Here is a 19,346-nt window from a genome sequence, read left to right on the forward strand (position 1 = left end):
AATGAATTTGAATAATGCAGAGCAAAACGCTTCTTGTAAACGTAGGGGAGAAGCCTTGTACAAACACGGTAAAATTAAACATGCGTAATGTAACTTCATCCTTGATGATGTATGCTAATTATGCAGGTGGCAATTATCCACATTTGTCGATGTTTGGAAATGTAAAACTTTTTGAAATGCCGTACATCTCCTTGTAGGGCCTATTTAGGACATTCTTCAAATTGGAATGGTTAAATTTACTTTCATCAATTAATTTACTGGCTTATCAAGGGCCTGCTGTTTCCCATTTCCTCAATGCTCTTTACTTCTTAAATCTCTTTAAGGAAATTGGGGAAATGGGGAAATAACCAAAATACAGTACTATCCTAGTGGCTTAAAATGCATACAATACAATAATAATAGTGTCAAACTTGCAAGTGCTTATAACAATCTACTGTGTTAGGCATTTAAATGTATTTTTGTTTTTACCCTTTTCTGCAAATTGCGTTTTAAAAATAGATTTTTCGCTCTAGTTTTGATTTACTTGCCGTTAAGCAGACGTTTAAATGTGACAAATGAAAACCACCCGAATGTTTCGATTCCATGTGCCTCATCAGAGGAGCTTTGAAGTGAATGTTATTTCCATCTTTTTAGCCATTATTCATAAGAGTGAATTTTTAGTGAACACTTGCATCTTCCTGTATGCCAGGAAGTCACAGGGTTGTTTCACCCATACCGGCAAAGCAGAAGAGTAGCACTTCTTCAGTGCTTGCTTTAGTGAGTCCCTGCTTTTACTGAGTCCCTGCTGTGGTGGTAACACTGCCACCAGTGTAAATGAGTATCAAGTTCTGTTACCATAGCAATAATATTTCATGACCTCTGCGTATCAACAGTAAGAGCCGTGCCAGAGGAATCATTAAACACAGTCAAATTATATTTTATTCACACATTAGTTTTACCAGCTGTGTTAATAATGGAGCTGTGTACCTCTTACTGTCACCTCAGGAGTTGATTTCCTAAGAGCTTCCTTTCCTTGGTTTGTTATGGCAGAACCTGTTTGCCTTTGGGGATGTGGACGGAGCAGGGATAAATGCCAAACTCCAGCACCCCCTGGGTGTGGCCTGGAACCCTCACAACGGGCTACTCTATGTGGCCGATTCCTACAACCACAAGGTGGGTGACCGAAGCTTGACCACAACCGCTGTCCTGCAACCGCTCCCTCTCACACTGTGCAGGATCACCACACATTAATTTTTCTGTCTCGAGAGGAACCCGGCTATAAGGGGATGCCCATCCTCCGCTAGCCTGTAGGTTAAGATTATATTATTATTATTATTATTGACACAAGTGACTGATAGCAATGTGTTTGTTTGTGTCCAGATCAAAGTTGTGGACCCAAAATCCAAGCAGTGTGGCGTTCTGGCGGGTTCTGGGACAGCCAGTGATGCCCTTGGGCCTGGGTTCGACCAGGCCGCCTTCAACGAGCCCGGAGGTCTGTGCGTGGGAGAGTCTGGGGCTGTGCTCTACATCGCCGACACAAACAATCACCGGATCAAGATCCTGGACCTGGAGGCCCGAACGGTGTCACTGGTGAGGCCGAGAACAGCCTGGTGCATCCTGGGAAGGCGTGTGACACGGGCGCGGGGTGACATGCCCTGTCCCATCAGCGTTCTGAGAGAGTGTGCGAGCATGTGGTAGCGTGTTCGAGCGAGTGCTAGAGTGTGTTAGCGAGCGTATGCTAGCGAGTGCGAGCGAATACTAGCTTGTGCTAGCGAGCGAGTGCTAGCGTGTGCTAGCGAGAGACTCGAGAGATGTGTCTATGTGTGTGTCTGTGTTCAAAACCCCAATCTCATTTCCTGACTTATTGTACAAACTCCCTTACTGAGAATTGTATGTGCATTTTCTTTTTGAAGGAGACTGAAGTGTGGGAGTTTGACGTTGTGCCAAAAAATCTGAACATTAAGGAAGTTCACGCTGCAAGTTTCAAGCAGACCGTATCTCCCCTGTCCTCTCTTCCTCTTTCATCTCTCACATTTTTCCTTGTCCTCATCCCCCATCTGTCCTCCCTTCTCCCCCGTCTCTCTCTCTCTCTCTCTCTCTTTCTCTCCTCAGCTATCGGTCGTGGCTGAAGATGTGGTCGATGCGCCAACCAGCTCGTCCGCTTCCACACGTCCCATAAAGATCCCTAAACTGCCCAAATCCGCCGCCAGGGTGGAGGTGCCGGCTCTGACCGTGTCCCCGGGCCAGACAGTGAGCTTGGACCTGGTCCTGTCTCTGCCGGACGGCACCAAGCTGACCCAGGAGGCGCCCAGCTTCTGGGCCATGTCCTCAGAAGGTAACCCAGTGACCCCGACCGCAACCGCCATTTGGTGCTCTTACAGCCCAAGGTACTTTCCCTCCCTCAGTGACGCCTGGAAGGTTCTTTTAGAACTAGAAAACGTAATAGCAACACATTAGCAAACTAGCTAGCTCCGTATCATAGATACAGATAGATAAAAAAAGTATGTATACATCATATGTGGTTGGCTGAACCTGCTGCCTTCCGGGCATCACTGAGGGAAGGTGCCATAGCACTCTTATACTGTGGAGCTTGCCTCATGCACTTGCTGACAGGAGTCCGCTGGAGTGGTGCTTGACTGGCGGTGAAGGGCACCGCCCGCGGCGATACCGGAGGGAACGGGCGGCGACGTGCCATGCGCCCCTGTGTCCAAAGAAGGAAGCTGTTCTGGAACATTCTGGGCCCGGCACGTACATACGTCGACACTGTTCATGGCCAAGAGCTCAGCTGAGACTTGAAGCGTCACACCGACGTTGTATCAACGCCGGAGCCTTGTCAGAACACCGCGGCGAGACTGTGACATTACACGGCAGCACCTTCACGGCGTGTTAGCGTGTCGAAAGGCCGGCAGCGGTAGCATAGCTGCAGAGGCTGTAATGCACTTCCGTGTTAAGTTGAATGTGGTGGCCAGCTACAGCGTAAAATCTTTTTATAATACAGTTTGGTGGAGCTCAACCAGTTTCAGTCGTGATTTGCTCAATTCCTGGTTAATTTTTGTTCCGTTGTTAGCATTAATGCTACCTTTTTGTTAGCATTATCATTTAATTGCAACATTAATGTTGGCATTACTGTAATCAGTATTATGGTGGAGCCAGTGGATCAATGGCACCATCAGTAATCGGTGATGTATCCCCCAAGACAATCGAATACCGTTGTAGTTACTGTCATTGCCTGAGCCAATCAAATGCCGCTGTGGGCACCCCCGTCTTCCTCATTGTTAACGAGATGCATGCGAAAAGATTGCGCCCCACCCCACTTGATAATTTGTTGATGCTATTAATTACTTTTGGTGGAGGATCTTGTATGCGCCAAAAAAACAAGATACTTTTGAAACATTTTCCATGTAGTATTCCCCCTGGCGTGGTGGGCTGTTCTGTTCACCCTGTCTCTGGCAGAGTGCTGGGTGCACAAATTTCAAGTGCTCCAGGGGCACCGCAGCAACGTTTTTAAAAGTACAGCAGTTTGACTCATCAGAGCCACGGAGTGTGGAGACTATCAGGCCTCGAATATGGGGCTGTTGGGTGCCGCAGAAATATGAACTATCAGATGGGTATATTCCCTTTAGCGGGGAGTTGACCGAACTGAACTGCTGTATAAACCAATGGCTTGTGAGCTTCCCTGTGCTGAGATCACACCAGATCCACTAAACGGTATCCTGTAGCGCTACGCACTGTAAATCTGTCTGGTCATGATTCGGGACCTGGTTATGTATCCACGAACCTGTCAACCGTGTTCTCATTAGAGAGCAGACCTGGGTCAGACACATAACTGTTTTGGATTAATTGTTAGGCAGTTGGGTCGGGGCGGCCAGTAGCTTAGTGGTTACGGTACATGACTGGGACACGCACAGTCGGGAGTTTGATCCCTGGTGTAGCCACAATAACATCCGCACTGCTGTTGGGCCCTTGAGCAAGGCCCTTAGCCCTGCAATGCTCCAGGAGAGGATTGTCTCCTGCTTAGTCTAATCAACTGTACATCGCTCTGAATAAGAGCGTCTGCCAAATGCCATTAATGTAATGTAATGTAATGGATTCAAATACCTTTCTGTGCTCGATTGATCTTGCCTGGTGCAATTAACCCAACCGAGAGGATCACAAGGCTGGGTTTGCCGATATAGAGAATATTTTTAGGTTTCAATACACCAGACAAGCTCAGTAAAGCATAGAAAAGTATTTGAATCCAAACCAATTTGACCCAGGTCTGATAGAGAGCCAGGATTTCATGCTTTTGTGTGGTCTTCCTGTGTGGGCAGCCTGGAAATGCTGCCCTTTACAGAAAAGGACTCATACTGGTGATGCTTACTGAGTGTACATACAGACACATACACACGCAGTCACACACACACACACACACACAAACACACAAATGCTGTTTTGCTGGCACAGACTAACTGGAAATGTCCCTTTAGGCAGAATATTTTTGTCCATTGAGTTTGACCCTGTGCAATCAAAATGATTTTTCTTAATTGTATTATGAATAAAGAACTAAAGAAAGCCATAGGAAGTGACACTTTTCTGGTACTGACTGTCATAGGAACTGCGTGATACAGGCATCATGCCTTGCTTTATCCAGTAAGCGACTGAACGGGCATGTCAGAATCTGAGAGTAATGTAGAAGTAAAATATTGTAAAATATAATTGCCTAGCTACGCCGTGTCAATGCAGGATGAGTCGTGAAATAATGTCGCCAAGGTTCAAAAAGATGAAGGAGTGCTATTTGGTGTAGTTGAGAGAGATGATATGGTCTGTGGTTTTTCACATTGGAAAGTTGCTGGAAAGCTTGATGACAAACCTCAGTGGCCTGGTATCAATCCCTTTCGACAGGAAACCGCAGCTTCACGTTGCACTCTTGGAGTCAGTAAGGGGGGCGGTAAGGTTCCCATTGCTGGGATTGATGAGTACCGGTTTATACTTGTCCAGCTGAATCACTCCCAGTGCCAATTTCAGTGTCCTCGAAGTAAGAGTACAGTGTCACTAGCCAGCCAACTATACGCTAGCATGAGTCCATTTAGTGGGATGTCGATCAAAACCTTAGAACTGCTGCTCACTGGATGTTTTTTTGTTTTTCACACCATTCTCTGCAAACCCTAGAGACCCCAGGAAACCTGTGAAAATCCCAGGAGATCAGCAGTTTCTGAGATACTCAATCCACCCTGTCTGGCACCAACAATCATTTCACGGTCAAAGTCAATTTCTTTCCCATTCTGACATTTGGTCTGAAAAACAGCTTTCATGTATTTAGTTGCTGCCACATGATTGGCTGATTAAATATTTGCATTAACAAGCTGGTGTACAGGTTTACCTAATAAAGTGCTCACTGAGTGCATATATAAATATATTCATTACAGCAGGACTGCACCCCCTCAGTCCCCCACCTGTCGTATTCAGGAATACTTTAGATGCATGTTATTTTATTAGGGCTTAATGAACACTTTAATATTAAAGTAAGTGATTACACAGGGTCTTTATTGGTACAATAGGGACGTTTTTTGTGCTAAAACATTGTTACAAGACTATTGTAAATCCCTTCCTATCATTGAAAAAGGCTCAGTGACATGACTTACCACCTGTCTTTATAGTCCTTAAATTCATGTTTCAAAATTTACAGTTGACGGACTGACATTCTGTACCAAAACATTGTATAGCTGTACAATAATTCAAGCTCAGTGGTTGAAAATTGGTTCTAATTGCCACAGCCAATGGTGTTTCAACGTCAGCGCGTTCACAGAGAAGGGGGAGGGATAAACAGTGTTGTGGTTTGAAGGTGTTTGTTGCTGCAATTCCTCTCGTGACCGTCCTATAAAGTACCTACTGTACTTTTAACTAATGTGTGTAATGTGTACAGGTCTTTGTAGCCAATCGGCTCACCTCCCTGCTTCTGGCCTCCTACAGGTAACGAGTGGCTGGTGGAGGGTCAGTGCCCAAGCGGTGACATCGTGGACGTTTCCCGACCCCTGACCGTGGCGGTCACGGTCCCAGCGACCGCGCGGTCGCCCGACCCCACCCTGAGCGTGGACGCCTACGTGTACTTCTGCAGCGCAGATGGCGGAGCCTGCATGATGAGGGCGGTGTCTTTCCGCCAGCCCCTCAGCATCGACCGCACCCCCAAAGACGGAACGGTCAAGGTGACCGCGTCTCACTCCTTCTGACCGCTGCGGAGCCAGGAACACAACCAAAAAGCCACCCCATCCCTGCAGTCTGCGCACCCTACACGCATCACTTTTGCACATTTGAGCACGTGCTACACATGATAACCTCTCTTTGCTTTGCCGTTTGGCTGCTGCACAGAACCGAAATGATTTTGGTCTATCCGGTTTACTCCACGTGTCAGATGAAGATGGAGTGTCGGCACTTCATGTGGATCTACTGGGCCCTCCCACACGTTTTCCTACCAAATAACCACCTGCATATTGTGACATTTTATAACTGGGTCAGTCAGCGGGGCAATTACAACTGGTAAAGCCCAGTACAGCAACAGGGTTATGAAAGCATATATCAGTTTCTTATGTAGCTGTATTGGTCTTTACCAATCAGATATCCTGCAGTTACTGCAGATTTGCCCTATAGACAGGTCAGTTCAGACTGAATAAAGTAAAGTGAATAAAATAAAGAAGTAACCACAGAAACGCCCTGGCTGCCTTGTTAGAACTTTTGATACAATGTACAGTAAACTCGTCATGCTTCCTGTAAACAACACTGTGCACTGTTTGTTGCCTTCAAAGGGTTTGGGGGATTGTGTTGTGTATCAAGAGATGTCTTCACAGTAATTAGTGCGTAGGAGTGTAGTAGGGTGGGAGACTGTTTTGGGCTGTCTCCTGCTCTATGTCTATAGGGCTTTTGGCTAATGTCTTCCCATCTGAGACTTCTCCTCTTTTCCCCAGATTTTTCACGGTTTTGGCCTCTTGTCTCCTCTGGGTACTTGGGAGATGTGGACAGAGCATACCGATGTCAGTAATGCTCTGAGATGATTGTCAGATGAGACCAGTATATGTGCAAGCACAGAACAAAGTGCCTGAGACTGACCTGAGAACAGTTGCCTTCTGCAAGCTGTTCTTCTGCTGTGTTGACTTTTTGCCATATTCCGTATTAAATCCAGTGCAAGGTCCTCATGAGGCAATGTAATATTTTGTGGTATCGAATATTTTTTATTTATAGCTGTTCCGGGACCTTTATGAATATCCCAGTGATTGCAGGTTCAAATCCCATGTTTTGGGATTTGAAAAAATAAGCTTAGTAATATTCATTACAATCAAACTTTGGGGGGTGGGGGTGATATGAGGGAACCTCTTAAATGATATAATGTCATACTATTATATATGTATTGTGGTTATTATACTGTAATGTAGGCACGTTATATTGAGGTTGAGGGTTTTATTTTATTGTTAGATTGCCTCAGTCATGTAACTTTTATGCAGATGAGTAAAACTTTGCCTGCCTACAATGCTACAATGTGTCATTAGTATCAACTCTATGCACCTTTCAGTCCCATTTTTGCTTTGTCCCCTCATCAAATGTGTGTTGGTTTCCACCTGCATGCAGTTTACAAAAACTGATACCAGCCCCACAAACATTCAGTCTTGTGAAGAATGTTAGTTACAAGGTTTTCAGTTGCACCCAAGCCCCACCCCAAATAATGTACCCTCTTGAATACTGTAAGACATCAGGTCTCCCAACGGAGAGTATATTTATATATTTATTGTAATATTTAAGGATGTGCTTTACCTGAATTTGGTCTTTTTTTTATTATTAATATCTGATGAACTGGCAGACAAAGCCGCATGCTAAAACGTTAATTGCTATTTGCTACTGCTTTTATATTCACTGAACACAAAGTTTTACATTTGCTCCTTCTTTTTGAAATTCTGCACTTTATGCAGTGTAATAATAAAGCTTGTATTTTTTCTGGAAAATGTTGTTGGAACTGTTTTCTGTTTTCACGGGTGACTGATTGTTAGTTTGATGAGACACTCAGAAACTGTTAATGTATGTTAATAATGTATATTTGCTGAGGAGTCTTGAGTATGTGAACGAGTTCTGAAGTTCATGCACAGGGAACTTTTTTCCCCATGGTGACATCTCACAACATATCATAACTTGCCTGTAAAACTTGGTCCTGTAAAACTTCTGGGACACTGATCGGTGTCACTGCTTGGATGCTAAGTAACAGGTTTTTTTGAGCTGTATGAAAGGAAGCAGAACTCTCAAACCCTTTGGAGGATGAGAATTGATTTTGAAATTCACATTCATTACAAAGGTCTTCTGACGGTCCCACAACCTGGGCCAGTAACAAGCAGAAGACCTGTGTCTGGGACTGTGATGCTCTGAGAGAACTTGAGTTCTGTGTTCTTACCAGCAGTTTAGACTGGTGTATCACCCTCAGGTGCGTTTTGTATGGGGTATATCCATCATTTCTGGGGTAGTGCAAATATTTGGAAGAATCTGAATCCTCTGGTTTGGCTGTTTGTCTCGTATATGAAGTAGCTATGAAACACAGTCCTTGGGCCCCTCTGTGCCGATTATTGCTGCAGCCAATCTCTTGATCAATTAAGACCCCACTGATCTCTCCTGTCAGTCTATAATTGAATTTGTTAAGAAATGTAACTTCTTTCTCGAGCAGTCGTTCGCCAAGTAGTGCAATAAAGGGAAGCATTAGTTGGAACACACTGATTACCTTCCAGGGATGTGAATTTAAGACATTATTTGCAATCTATTTCCAGTTATAGCTGACATCATGTGGCCTGAAAGGTAAGTTCTCCCTCAATGGACAAAAGCATTTTTATTCATTACAAACGGGTCTTTACAATTCAAGGGTGGCAGTCATAGCTGGAATGAAAAGTGTGCACAGGGGTGGCCCCAATGACTTTATTGAATGTGCGGTGGAACAGCAAATGGAGGAAGCCATTTGAACTCGTACCTTGGTGATGTTTCTGTCGGTGTACTGGAGTGCACTGTATTTGATCAGGGTGATAGTGACACATGGGGTTGTCCACTGGGGCTTTTACTGAGGGGTGGTACAATCCACACAACACACAACTCACTCAACACAAGGGATAGAGAAATTGGCTTAAATGGTGAAAGGTTCATTAAAACGTAGCTCAAGCAATAGCAAGGGTTAAATGTAGTCTCTGTAAATGAGGAAGTATCTGTCCCCATAATCTACACCAGATTGCATAGCAGAATCGATAGGTATGGAAGAAGCCAAGCCTTTAAGTGTTCTGGTTTAACAATGTCACATTTTACTCATTTTATGAACCGCCAGTCAATGATTTGAGTACACCTGCTTGACACCAGCTTTTTTTGAATTGGCGGATAATGATTTAATAAGAATTTGAAATAGTTTTTCTGATTTCACAGGAGAAATGAATCGGGATTCTGAATTAAATTCTTCTCATCTGTCTTCCCAATGTGTGACAACCATAAACCTTTTAGAGAAATCTTGCATTCAAGATTTGTCCAATATCTACTGTTCCATAATGTCCCAAGCAGTATCCCTGGGTTTAGAACCATAAACCCACTTTAATGGATACCTGGCATTGAAGGCTATGTAATATTCATAACAATCTGGGAGGACCAGCCCTCCTTAACCTCTATCTATATGCATCGTAATATGATTAACCCTGAGTTTCATAACCCTAACCCTATCGTTCCAGAAAAAAAATCAGGATATTATCTAGCTTCTAAAAAGGCTCGTATTGATTGGGAGATGAACTGCAAAAATGAGAAAATTAAGTCTGGGCCACCCGTTACTTTTCAGAGTGTCTATACAACATTATGGGAGAGGGAGGGATTCCCATCTCTCTGAACAATTTTTGATGTCAATTAGATTAATATCTATGGGTTTGTTATATCTGAATGTAATTGTGAAGAAAATGGAAAAACACAAAGAAAACAAAGAAACAAAGACAAAGAAAAACTTATCTCTATAATTGATAAATGAAGGTCAATCTTTAAGACAAATCGCAAGAACCTTGCAAGTGTCTGTAATTGCTGTGGCCGAGACACTCGTGAGGACTGATCGAGGTCAGGTAGGCCAAAGGTGACATCAGTATCAGAAATCAAGTTCATTTGAGTGCAAAATCAAATGAACTGCCCCTGATATACAAGCTTGAATACAAATGATGCAACATCAACTGTTCAGAGGAGATTGTGTGAAGACAGCCTAACTGGAAAAATCACTGGAAAGAACACTGCATGGGCCAAAAATAATTTCAGAAGTGGAAGCCGGTCTTATGGACTGGTGGGTCAAAATCTGAAATATTTGGGTCCAACCGCAGAGTATTTGTAAGATAGAGAAAGGGTGAGTGTATGAGTACTGCATGTGTGGCTCCAACTGTCAAGTGTAGAGGAGACACTGCCACGGTCTGGGGCTGCTTTGCCGGTGACAGAGTTGGTGATCTTGACCAAGTCCATGGCAATCTCAACCAGAATGGCTATCACAGTGTACTTCAGAGTCCTGCCATTCCATCAGGACAGCACTTAACTCTCCAGCAAGATAGCTTGAAACACACCACAAACATGTACAAGAACTATTTGACAAAGAGCGGAAATGAAGGATACCTCAAACTAATGGGCTGGCCTGGCCAGTCTCCAAACCTTTACAACTTGTATGGGACGAACTGAACAGAAGAGTTGGAGCAAAACAACCCACAAGTGTCCTACATCTCAGTGCAGAAGAGCTGGGGAAACCTGTTGGGTGATTTCCTGCAGGAGCTTGTTGACTGAATGCCTTGTGTTTGTAAGGCTGTTATGAAGGCAAAGGGTGGCTATTTTTAGGAATCTAAGAATCTAAGTGACAATTAGAACATTTGTGAACATTGCTTTGATGGGACTTTTGTTTTGTATATTGTAACATCTTCATTTTTAAGTATTTAAGGTAACTCAAACTGTTGACTGGTACAGTGTGTTTTATAGATGTTTAAGGAAATCCATTCTTGGTCTTTGCATAGAAAATCCAAAGGGACATTGTCTGTTTGTTTTTTAAAGAGAAAACTCACTCAGCAAACCTCAAAAACCACTGCTTAGGCCAAGGGAGTAAGGGCACTTAAGCAAGCTAATAATCCTGAAAATGGTAGACTGCATGAAGTGTGTTTCTGCTGGGTTAGTCTGCCGCTAAAGAGACTCACTTCGGTGGTTCAGTTCACAGACTGACAGCCCTATTAACCCACACAACTCTAGCACTGCACAGGAGTCAATGGAGTCAATGCAAGACACGCACCATTGAACGTTTCTCAGAAAAAGTGCACAAAAGTGCTCCAGCTAGCAGTGCTTAATAATGCCATACATTCTGGAACCGGTAGCATGAGCTGATAATGTGAAATTGAGGCCAATATGAGTGGAATGTGTGTAAAATTGAAGCACTCCAAAGTCACCAGTGCTAATCTGAGATGCACTGGTAAATTGAAATGGCCAATTTATGTTCTAAGATATAAACAGTCTGTGTCCTTGCTGTCATAGTTAAAGCAAAGTGTGAGACTACATCAATTGCACTGTCCCTTGAACAGTTGCAAACTTGTGTTGTTAAGCAGGACTTACAGTTTATACTTCTTATAGGCAGTATTACTAACTTCTGAGCAGAAACATATATCATTTTCAGTAGGCCTGATGATTATCCAGAATCACCCACAACCTGACCAGGTAGTTGTTCATATTACTCCCTCATGTTTGATAAGAATCATATAGGCTATAGATGGGTATGGTGCCTTCCAAAATTATTTGTACCCTTGATAAAAATGAACAAAAACACTACTTCCTGGAATTCATGATTACATTGACCTTAATAAGAGTCCAAGGACCTGTGGATGCAAAATATTCCCATAGCATCACCACCAGATTTGGGTGACATTCTTTTGAATACAGGCTTCGCTCTTTCAAACACCAAATCCGCCCCTGGTGTGCATGGCCAACAAGCTACACTTTAGACTTTGGACCATAACGCCTATTTCTGAGGACCACAGATTAAGCCTAGTTCTAAACTCAAATTCAATTTTGAATGGAGATTCTCCATACAAAACTCAATTTAGTCCAGAGCTAAGCTTAATCTGCGTCCATGAAACCAGCCTCATGTTTTTCTTTTTGTTGATTATACTCAATAGAGGCTTTTTTTCCCCTTACAACCCTTCCAAAAGCCAATTGGCATCGAGGTTGTGTCTGAGGGTAGATTTGGTAGATAGCTTTGTAGATACCTCCAAAGCATCTATCTGCCTCCCTGTACATGGGGGCAAGAAGCAGTTGCATCCTCTACCAGGCAAATTAACCACCATTTGTGTGCTTTTAGGCTTATGAATTATTAACCTTCCAGTGGAACGTGGTATCTTCTGACTTGTGAAGAACAACAAACCTTTGTTTTGGTTCTTCAGAGAATTCTTAGTGTTTCCCCATGGTGATGGATGCTACACAGATGAAGAGTGTACCTTTTTTTACCCCAGGGATCCGGAAAATCATGGAAGGTCATGATATAGTTCCCAAGTTTGGGATAAACTTTTAAAAAGTATCATGTGGATGCAAATTAATGTTGTGGGGTTTTATTTCAAATAATTAATTGTGGTGTGTGAATAACTTGAATATATTTCATAAAAATGAATATCAGTCATGAAACTAATTTCTGAGAAAGTATATTAATATAAAATAGTATGTTGTTACTGTACTATTTTAATTAATTTACCTTTTTTAAATTAACAGGACAGCGACAGCGGTCAGGGGGAGATGAGGACCAGGCCCAGCTCATGGTGAATATGGGGACACAGCTAGAAATCTCATTCTCTACAGCAATCGTGCCTATCTGGTCGGTTCCCATTGTTATTTTAATGAGAAGCAATTATGATCGTATCAGCTTGAACAGCTTCCTACTGAGAGTAACCCCTTTCTCCTCTGCCTCTGATTTTGGATGAAAAGTAAAAACACTGGGATTTATTCCTTTACTAGATTAGGATCAAGTGAGGTAAGAGTTTGCAGTTGTTGGGTTTGTTTTGAATTGTTTTTGAACAACACTTGAAAAATATTTTCTGGTTACACATTCTGTGTACGCCTTCTGAGTCAGCACCTTGTCTGACCTGCTACATGGTTTGCAATTGCAATACAGGTATGCCAATTTAAATGCATTTGCATTGCATTAAAAGCCTTATAGGAGGCCTACTTTGTGCGCTTTTACCAAGTATCGCTTCATAGATGCGACGATATTGCATCTCACATGAAAGGATTTATGCTGTAGTTATTTTGTCTCCATAAAAATAACAGATGGAGAATACTGCAGCTGCCCGACAACTTCAGGGATTTTAATTCTGATTAAGTAAGATTTCTCAAATCTAACAGATTGCTATCAAAGATAAACAAATCACTTTGATGGAACAAAACAAAAACACAATAAGAGGTAAACACAGAACTCCACAAAGTCTAAAAATCTGCAATATAGATTAATGTAGAATACCTCAAAGAAACTTAAGGTAATCTGTCACAGAGCTTTTCAGGCAGGACAACGACGTTTTGTGTTTGTTCCGAATACAAAAATAAAACATTAAGTAAGTTTCCACACAAAACTAATTTATTTTGTCGACTATATTATGTGAAGATCATAGCCTAGTGATTTTTTAAAAGGGAAGGCATTTTTGTAAAATAATTTTCTAATGAATCTGAGAAAATGCTATAATAAAATAGATTTAATTTAAGGTGTACTAACTGAACATTCTAATCATTACGTAATAATCACTACTGATAATTCGTAGCAGTGGAGTTCTAGAACACTGACTTAGAATTTTGGGAAATTAAACTTACTCTAGAAAGTGTTCAGTTACAAATGTGCATTTTCTGCACTTTCGTCCAAGTGACACGCCCCTTTTAAGGTGAGGGAGTAGACGTTATCACTTCTTTACAAAATCAAGGTAGCCAATTTCTGGACGTTGTAACCGTTTATACATTAACTACTGTTAATGTAATCTGGGTGCCTACGTGATAGCCTATAACAGTAAAGTCTGGATTCCCCCCCGTGCTTTATCCTTTCGATGCACAAGCTATGCAAAGATATAGCCCAACAAAAAAAACTCAGTCGGGTAACTTTTGACCCATGTTGTGCATCAAAGGGTTAAATGGTTCTCATGTTTATAGACTTTAAACGCCCACTCCTTTCTCTCTCCTATTCACACGCGCCTAGATGAAACTGACCAGCCTCTTATTTTAAGTGTTTAGGCTATAGAGAGCTGTGAATCTTTATAAGTGAAGCGCATATGACTAAGTGATTATTCATATTCCTTTTAAAACAGAATCCCGTGCGTATTCCGCTGAAGAGTAATAGGCTAACGCAATAGGTCCACGTCTCCGGTGACCGCAATAGAGAGATATGAAAGATATTGTTTTTCCTTGCAGCGTTTTGAACTTACCAATAAGCTGGTGAGGGACGGGAAGCTGACAGGAGCCGTCCCATTGGTCACAAAGCACGATGATGTCATTGGTTTAATTGGTGTATTGGCTGCTCCGCCCGGAATAGTGACAGACGGTCAGACTGACGGGAGACCGGGGCTCACTCGTCCCGCACACAGTCGAGTCGGTGTGGAACGGACGGAAGCTGCATTCATGAGCTCGGATCTTTTGACGGAGTTTCGGCCACAATGGGAGACGGATCACCGTCAGTAGACTACAGCAATGTCTCGAAACGCGGGGCAGTGGACCACAGCGCTCCGGGCGTCGGCATCTCCGAACAGTGGATGATAGGGATGGGGATACTAATGGGAATGATTGTGCTGATCATTGTAATTGGAAATATTCTGGTGATTGTCGCTATAGCCAAGAACCAGAGGCTACAGACTCTGACCAATGTGTTCATCGTCTCACTTGCGTGTGCGGATCTGATCATGGGGGTGATGGTGGTCCCCTTCGGTGCGGTTCTGGTGATCACAGACGCCTGGCTGTATGGGTCTTTCTTTTGTGAGTTTTGGATTTCTCTGGACGTTCTGTGCGTTACCGCCAGCATCGAGACGCTCTGCGTGATTGCCATTGACAGGTACATCGCCATTACCTCCCCATTCCGCTACCAAAGTTTGCTCACGAAAGCGCGGGCAAAGGCCATAGTTTGTGTGGTGTGGGCTATCTCAGCGCTTGTCTCGTTTCTCCCCATCTTGATGCACTGGTCTAGGGACTACGAAGAGACCTCCTGCTATGACAACCCAGAGTGCTGTGACTTTGTTACCAACCAGGCATATGCTATAACCTCCTCTGTAATATCTTTTTACATTCCTTTGGTGGTGATGATATTTGTGTATGCCAGAGTGTACCGGGAAGCGAAAAAACAACTGAGGAAGATCGATAAATGCGAGGGACGGTTTCACAGTGGCCATGGAGTTCCAAACGGAAAAACAAGTCGGAAAAAAACGTCTAAAATTTTAGCTTTGAAAGAGCAGAAGGCGCTGAAAACGCTCGGCATCATCATGGGAACCTTCACTCTCTGTTGGCTGCCTTTCTTCATTGTCAACGTGCTGCGCGTGTTTTGCACTGAAGTGGTGGACAAGGACCTCTTCGTCTTTTTAAACTGGTTGGGCTATGCTAATTCCGCTTTCAACCCCATAATTTACTGCAGAAGTCCCGACTTCAGAAAGGCTTTCAAAAGGCTGCTCTGCTGCCCGCGACAGGCTGACCGAAGACTGCACGCGAGCTCCTGCGACCTCTCGCGCTGCTCCGGGGGTTTCATTAACTCTATGGACCTTAACATGATCGGCACCTGGTCTGAGTGCAACGGACTGGAGAGCAGCGACTGCAGTCTGGAGAGGAATGGAAAACGGAGCCCCTCTGAATCGCAGCTGTAGCAACCGTAGCAACAACGTATACAAATATACGTTGTACCGATTTGTAATAGAAAAAAAGTTTAAAAGTGGAATTTCGCGAAAATGATACACGTTTAGATCGTCAAAATTTCCATAGTATATTATCACGGCCACTTAAGAATAGGGTGGCTTAGAGAAATCGCCGACGCATCGGACATAGCATGCTACCGAAACGGAAAGATTTTGTTTATGCCTGAAGAGACTGGGACTAAATAAAATAAGGGTTCATGGGATGTGCGGTTTGCGAAAAATATGTAGCCAATGAAACCATGCATCTGAGAGCGCTCTGTTCGGACAACGGTCGACATCAGGGCACTGCTACAAAGAACATTATAATTATAATGAGGTCACTATACGCAATGGGTCGAATGATGAATGTTTAACCTTATGGCTACATAATGTGCATATTGCACAGATATACATGGTTTATATTAAACATGCTAAACTGTGCCCTATAATGTTTTTGGCACTTAGGGTATGACGCTCGAAGACGATATGTATCCTATTCATCTTGATAAAAGAAATGTATATTATTTATTAAACAGGCACTGTGAGATGCGCATTCCATTATTATAAGCTTTGTTTTGTTCATTATAAACCTAAGTGAAGCTTGCCATTCTCTGTTTCGAAGCAAGAGGAAATGGACGCCCCCTGCATCCCAATTAAAAATTGGTTTAGATATTTCAACATTCGCTTGTGGAAGGTGGTCGCTATCTATTATATTGGCTATGTGAGCTGTTAAAATATATGCTATAGGCTATATGTTTAGGACCCCTTCATGTTTAATTTAATGTGAAAGAGGAGGCGCAACACTAGTTCAGTGATTGCGAATTTCTTGTATGGTTTAGTGAAAATGAATGTATAGGCTATGTGACCACTGTCTCTTTCTCTCTCTCTTTCTCTCTCTCTATTCCACCTGCTGCTTTGTCTGTGTGTTTTATGACTCACTTGAAATATTATATAGCGGCTGTCCAGCTGATCAATGTGCAATAAAGTGTCCTAACAGGTTGAATTGTGAGCACAGTAAAAACGAATTTGTTTAATTAATCCCATTTACCGTCTTCTCGTGATTCAGTAGCATATATTGTGTTTTCACTGCGTAAACCAGCTTTTTAATTTTAGTATGCTTATTGCAAAACAATTCAACATAATGTCAAGCGCTCAACGGTTCATCTATACGTTCCCATATTGTTCGAATAATAAAGAAATGACAAAAGTAGATTTAAGGCTCAAAAAAGGTTTGATAAAACCGCGTGTTTTTATCTTTAACGCGGTGGTGCAAAAACTTGCAGTATGACTATACTTAGGAGTTGCTGCCATAAATAAATACACATTGTAATACATGCTACTATTTCAGGACGAGCAATTGTCAAAATAACCCGAAACAAAGTTCACGTGTACATTCTACGAGGTTAAAGAGGACCAAAAGGAACATATTTTTCACGTAGCTGCCTTTTGCAGCCGACTAACATGACGAATATCGTGCTGCATCATTGGACGAACTGTTGTTTCTTTAATGGATTGCTCACATGTGTTCCTGATTTTTTTTTGCCTTTATACGATCGTTCTATCCAATGTGTAGACTATACAAACAGAAAACAGTAAATTCGTATATGCGCGGATAATATAAATTAAAAAATCAATTATTTTCTCTTTTGCAAACGAAAAAAGCGTGAGACGCACTAAATACCATCCTTCATTGTTATTTATTGTAAGAAACAACCTAACGTGTTTCCTACGAGAGCGAACACTCATTTCCTTAGTTTAACGATCTACAGTGGTTATGATAAAATAGGATGTAGTAATTTAGTTTTCTACCAAATCGTGTTGCAATCAAAAACATTATCAGATAATTATAGGTAGTATGAGAAATTAATACATTTCCACAAACATCACAATGGAATTTCCTTATAATGACTTACTTTGTTGAACAGGAAATAATAATTAATGTAAAAAATTTAAATGTATTATATTTACAATATTTCCTCCCTCGCTATTTGAGAAATGTCCAAATGTCCTATCCACAGTATAAACACTTATAACTTCCTTATTTATCAGACAAAACAGAATTAATTCAACCGTTAGCATTTTACATGAATCGAATGCTACAGGTAATCTCCCCAGAGGTCCAGTGCGGAAGCGATCCCAAAAGCGAATGGAGTATCGTTGCCCGTCTTAGTTTATAAGCATTGTTAGTATGTAATTATCCCCCTTAGTACGTGCAATAGAGCAGTTTGAAAATAGTAACCCAGGGCTCCTGATATCAAACTGTGATTTATAGATAAGACATACATCACCGAGCCTTTGAACATGACAGTGTCACAAACACAATCAGTGTGAAACAACAGATCGTGTAGCCTATAACAAATGGGAAATTCACTGAATATAAAAGACGTGTAAGGATACAAATATACTACCGACTGGTCGGCTTCCCAAAATGTTGGGATTTGGAGGAAAGTAACCATGGAGAGTTTTTTAAAATTATCAACAGTGCGATTGGGGAAAAGGTGTGTGGGAGAATACATTACATTACATTACATTATTGGCATATTGGAATACAATCCCAGGTCAGAACAAGTCCAGATAAAGGATCTCATTTGGACTTTTATTAAATTTCAGAGTTAGAATCATGCCTCAGAAATGAACACTTTTTTTCAGTTCGTATTTTATTGCAGATCTCAAATGATCTCTGTTCTGTTTCATATAGATGACATTGAATCTGTTTTATTAGAAATGAAGGATCCATTTCAGAACTGACTGGTGAATTAATTCCTCCGCTTACCCCTTCAGTTTTTATAACAGACTGCTAGTCACCCACACTCTTATTCTGACCTCCATCATGAACTGCCCCTCGAGGACATTAAAATCAAATAAAAATACTGCAGATTGTATCTCATTTGGGGTATGTTATTCAGATTATAGACAGTATTTAAAAAAGACTTGCTTGGCAACACCATAAAGGAATTCAGAATAATAGTTTGTTTAAAAACAAAGTTTGTTCTTCTTCTTGGTTTCCCAGACCACTTTATAAAATAAACCACTATGTCACCCATCTTGCCAACTTGTTCCGTTTGGCATGGACAGAGTCTGTTTTGCCGGGCGAAGACAACTCTCTTTGCTCTAAATTTACCATTACTATGTATCCAGCAATCCTGTTCCAAATATTAAGTCCCATACATGCTCAGAAATAAAAGTACAGTGGTGCTACATTTTTGTTCTCTAAGAAGTGCATTTCACACCTATAGGCTATGGTACATAATGTTCTTCAGATTCTAATATGTACACTTTGTAAGCAAAAAAATGAGTCAATTAATAAATAAATGAATTATTAAACCCATGGCCAGGGGTACAATATGTACCTTTTGGGTACCATTGACAAGTGTTGTTTTATGCACTTTTTAACCTTTTTTCTGAGAATGTAAGAATCACAGTCTGGGAACCATTGCCTTACTGCTGCCTGATACCTGGCCCAGCAACACAATACCTAAAAGCTATTGAACTTTC

The 19,346-nt window shown here is 42.0% G+C and overlaps 2 protein-coding genes across 2 annotated transcripts in view; both read left to right on the top strand.

Annotated features, from left to right (window-relative positions):
• The window catches only part of nhlrc2 (NHL repeat containing 2), a 32,560-nt gene extending 24,614 nt beyond the window's left edge, over positions 1 to 7,946 (top strand). The window contains exons 8-11 of the mRNA XM_061233157.1: positions 1,030 to 1,152; positions 1,360 to 1,569; positions 2,092 to 2,314; positions 5,929 to 7,946. Coding sequence (XP_061089141.1) covers positions 1,030 to 1,152; positions 1,360 to 1,569; positions 2,092 to 2,314; positions 5,929 to 6,185 — 813 coding nt within the window. The 3' untranslated portion in view covers positions 6,186 to 7,946. The remainder of the gene's footprint in view (positions 1 to 1,029; positions 1,153 to 1,359; positions 1,570 to 2,091; positions 2,315 to 5,928) is intronic.
• Positions 7,947 to 14,537: 6,591 nt separating this feature from the next.
• On the top strand, positions 14,538 to 16,840 carry adrb1 (adrenoceptor beta 1). The gene has a single exon (XM_061232216.1). It carries the CDS (start codon positions 14,634 to 14,636, stop codon positions 15,822 to 15,824), a length of 1,191 nt encoding a protein of 396 aa, XP_061088200.1. The 5' UTR covers positions 14,538 to 14,633; the 3' UTR covers positions 15,825 to 16,840.
• The last annotated feature ends 2,506 nt before the right edge of the window (positions 16,841 to 19,346 follow it).

This window comes from Conger conger, chromosome 2 (genome assembly GCF_963514075.1).
Source record: "Conger conger chromosome 2, fConCon1.1, whole genome shotgun sequence".
NCBI lineage: Eukaryota > Metazoa > Chordata > Actinopteri > Anguilliformes > Congridae > Conger > Conger conger.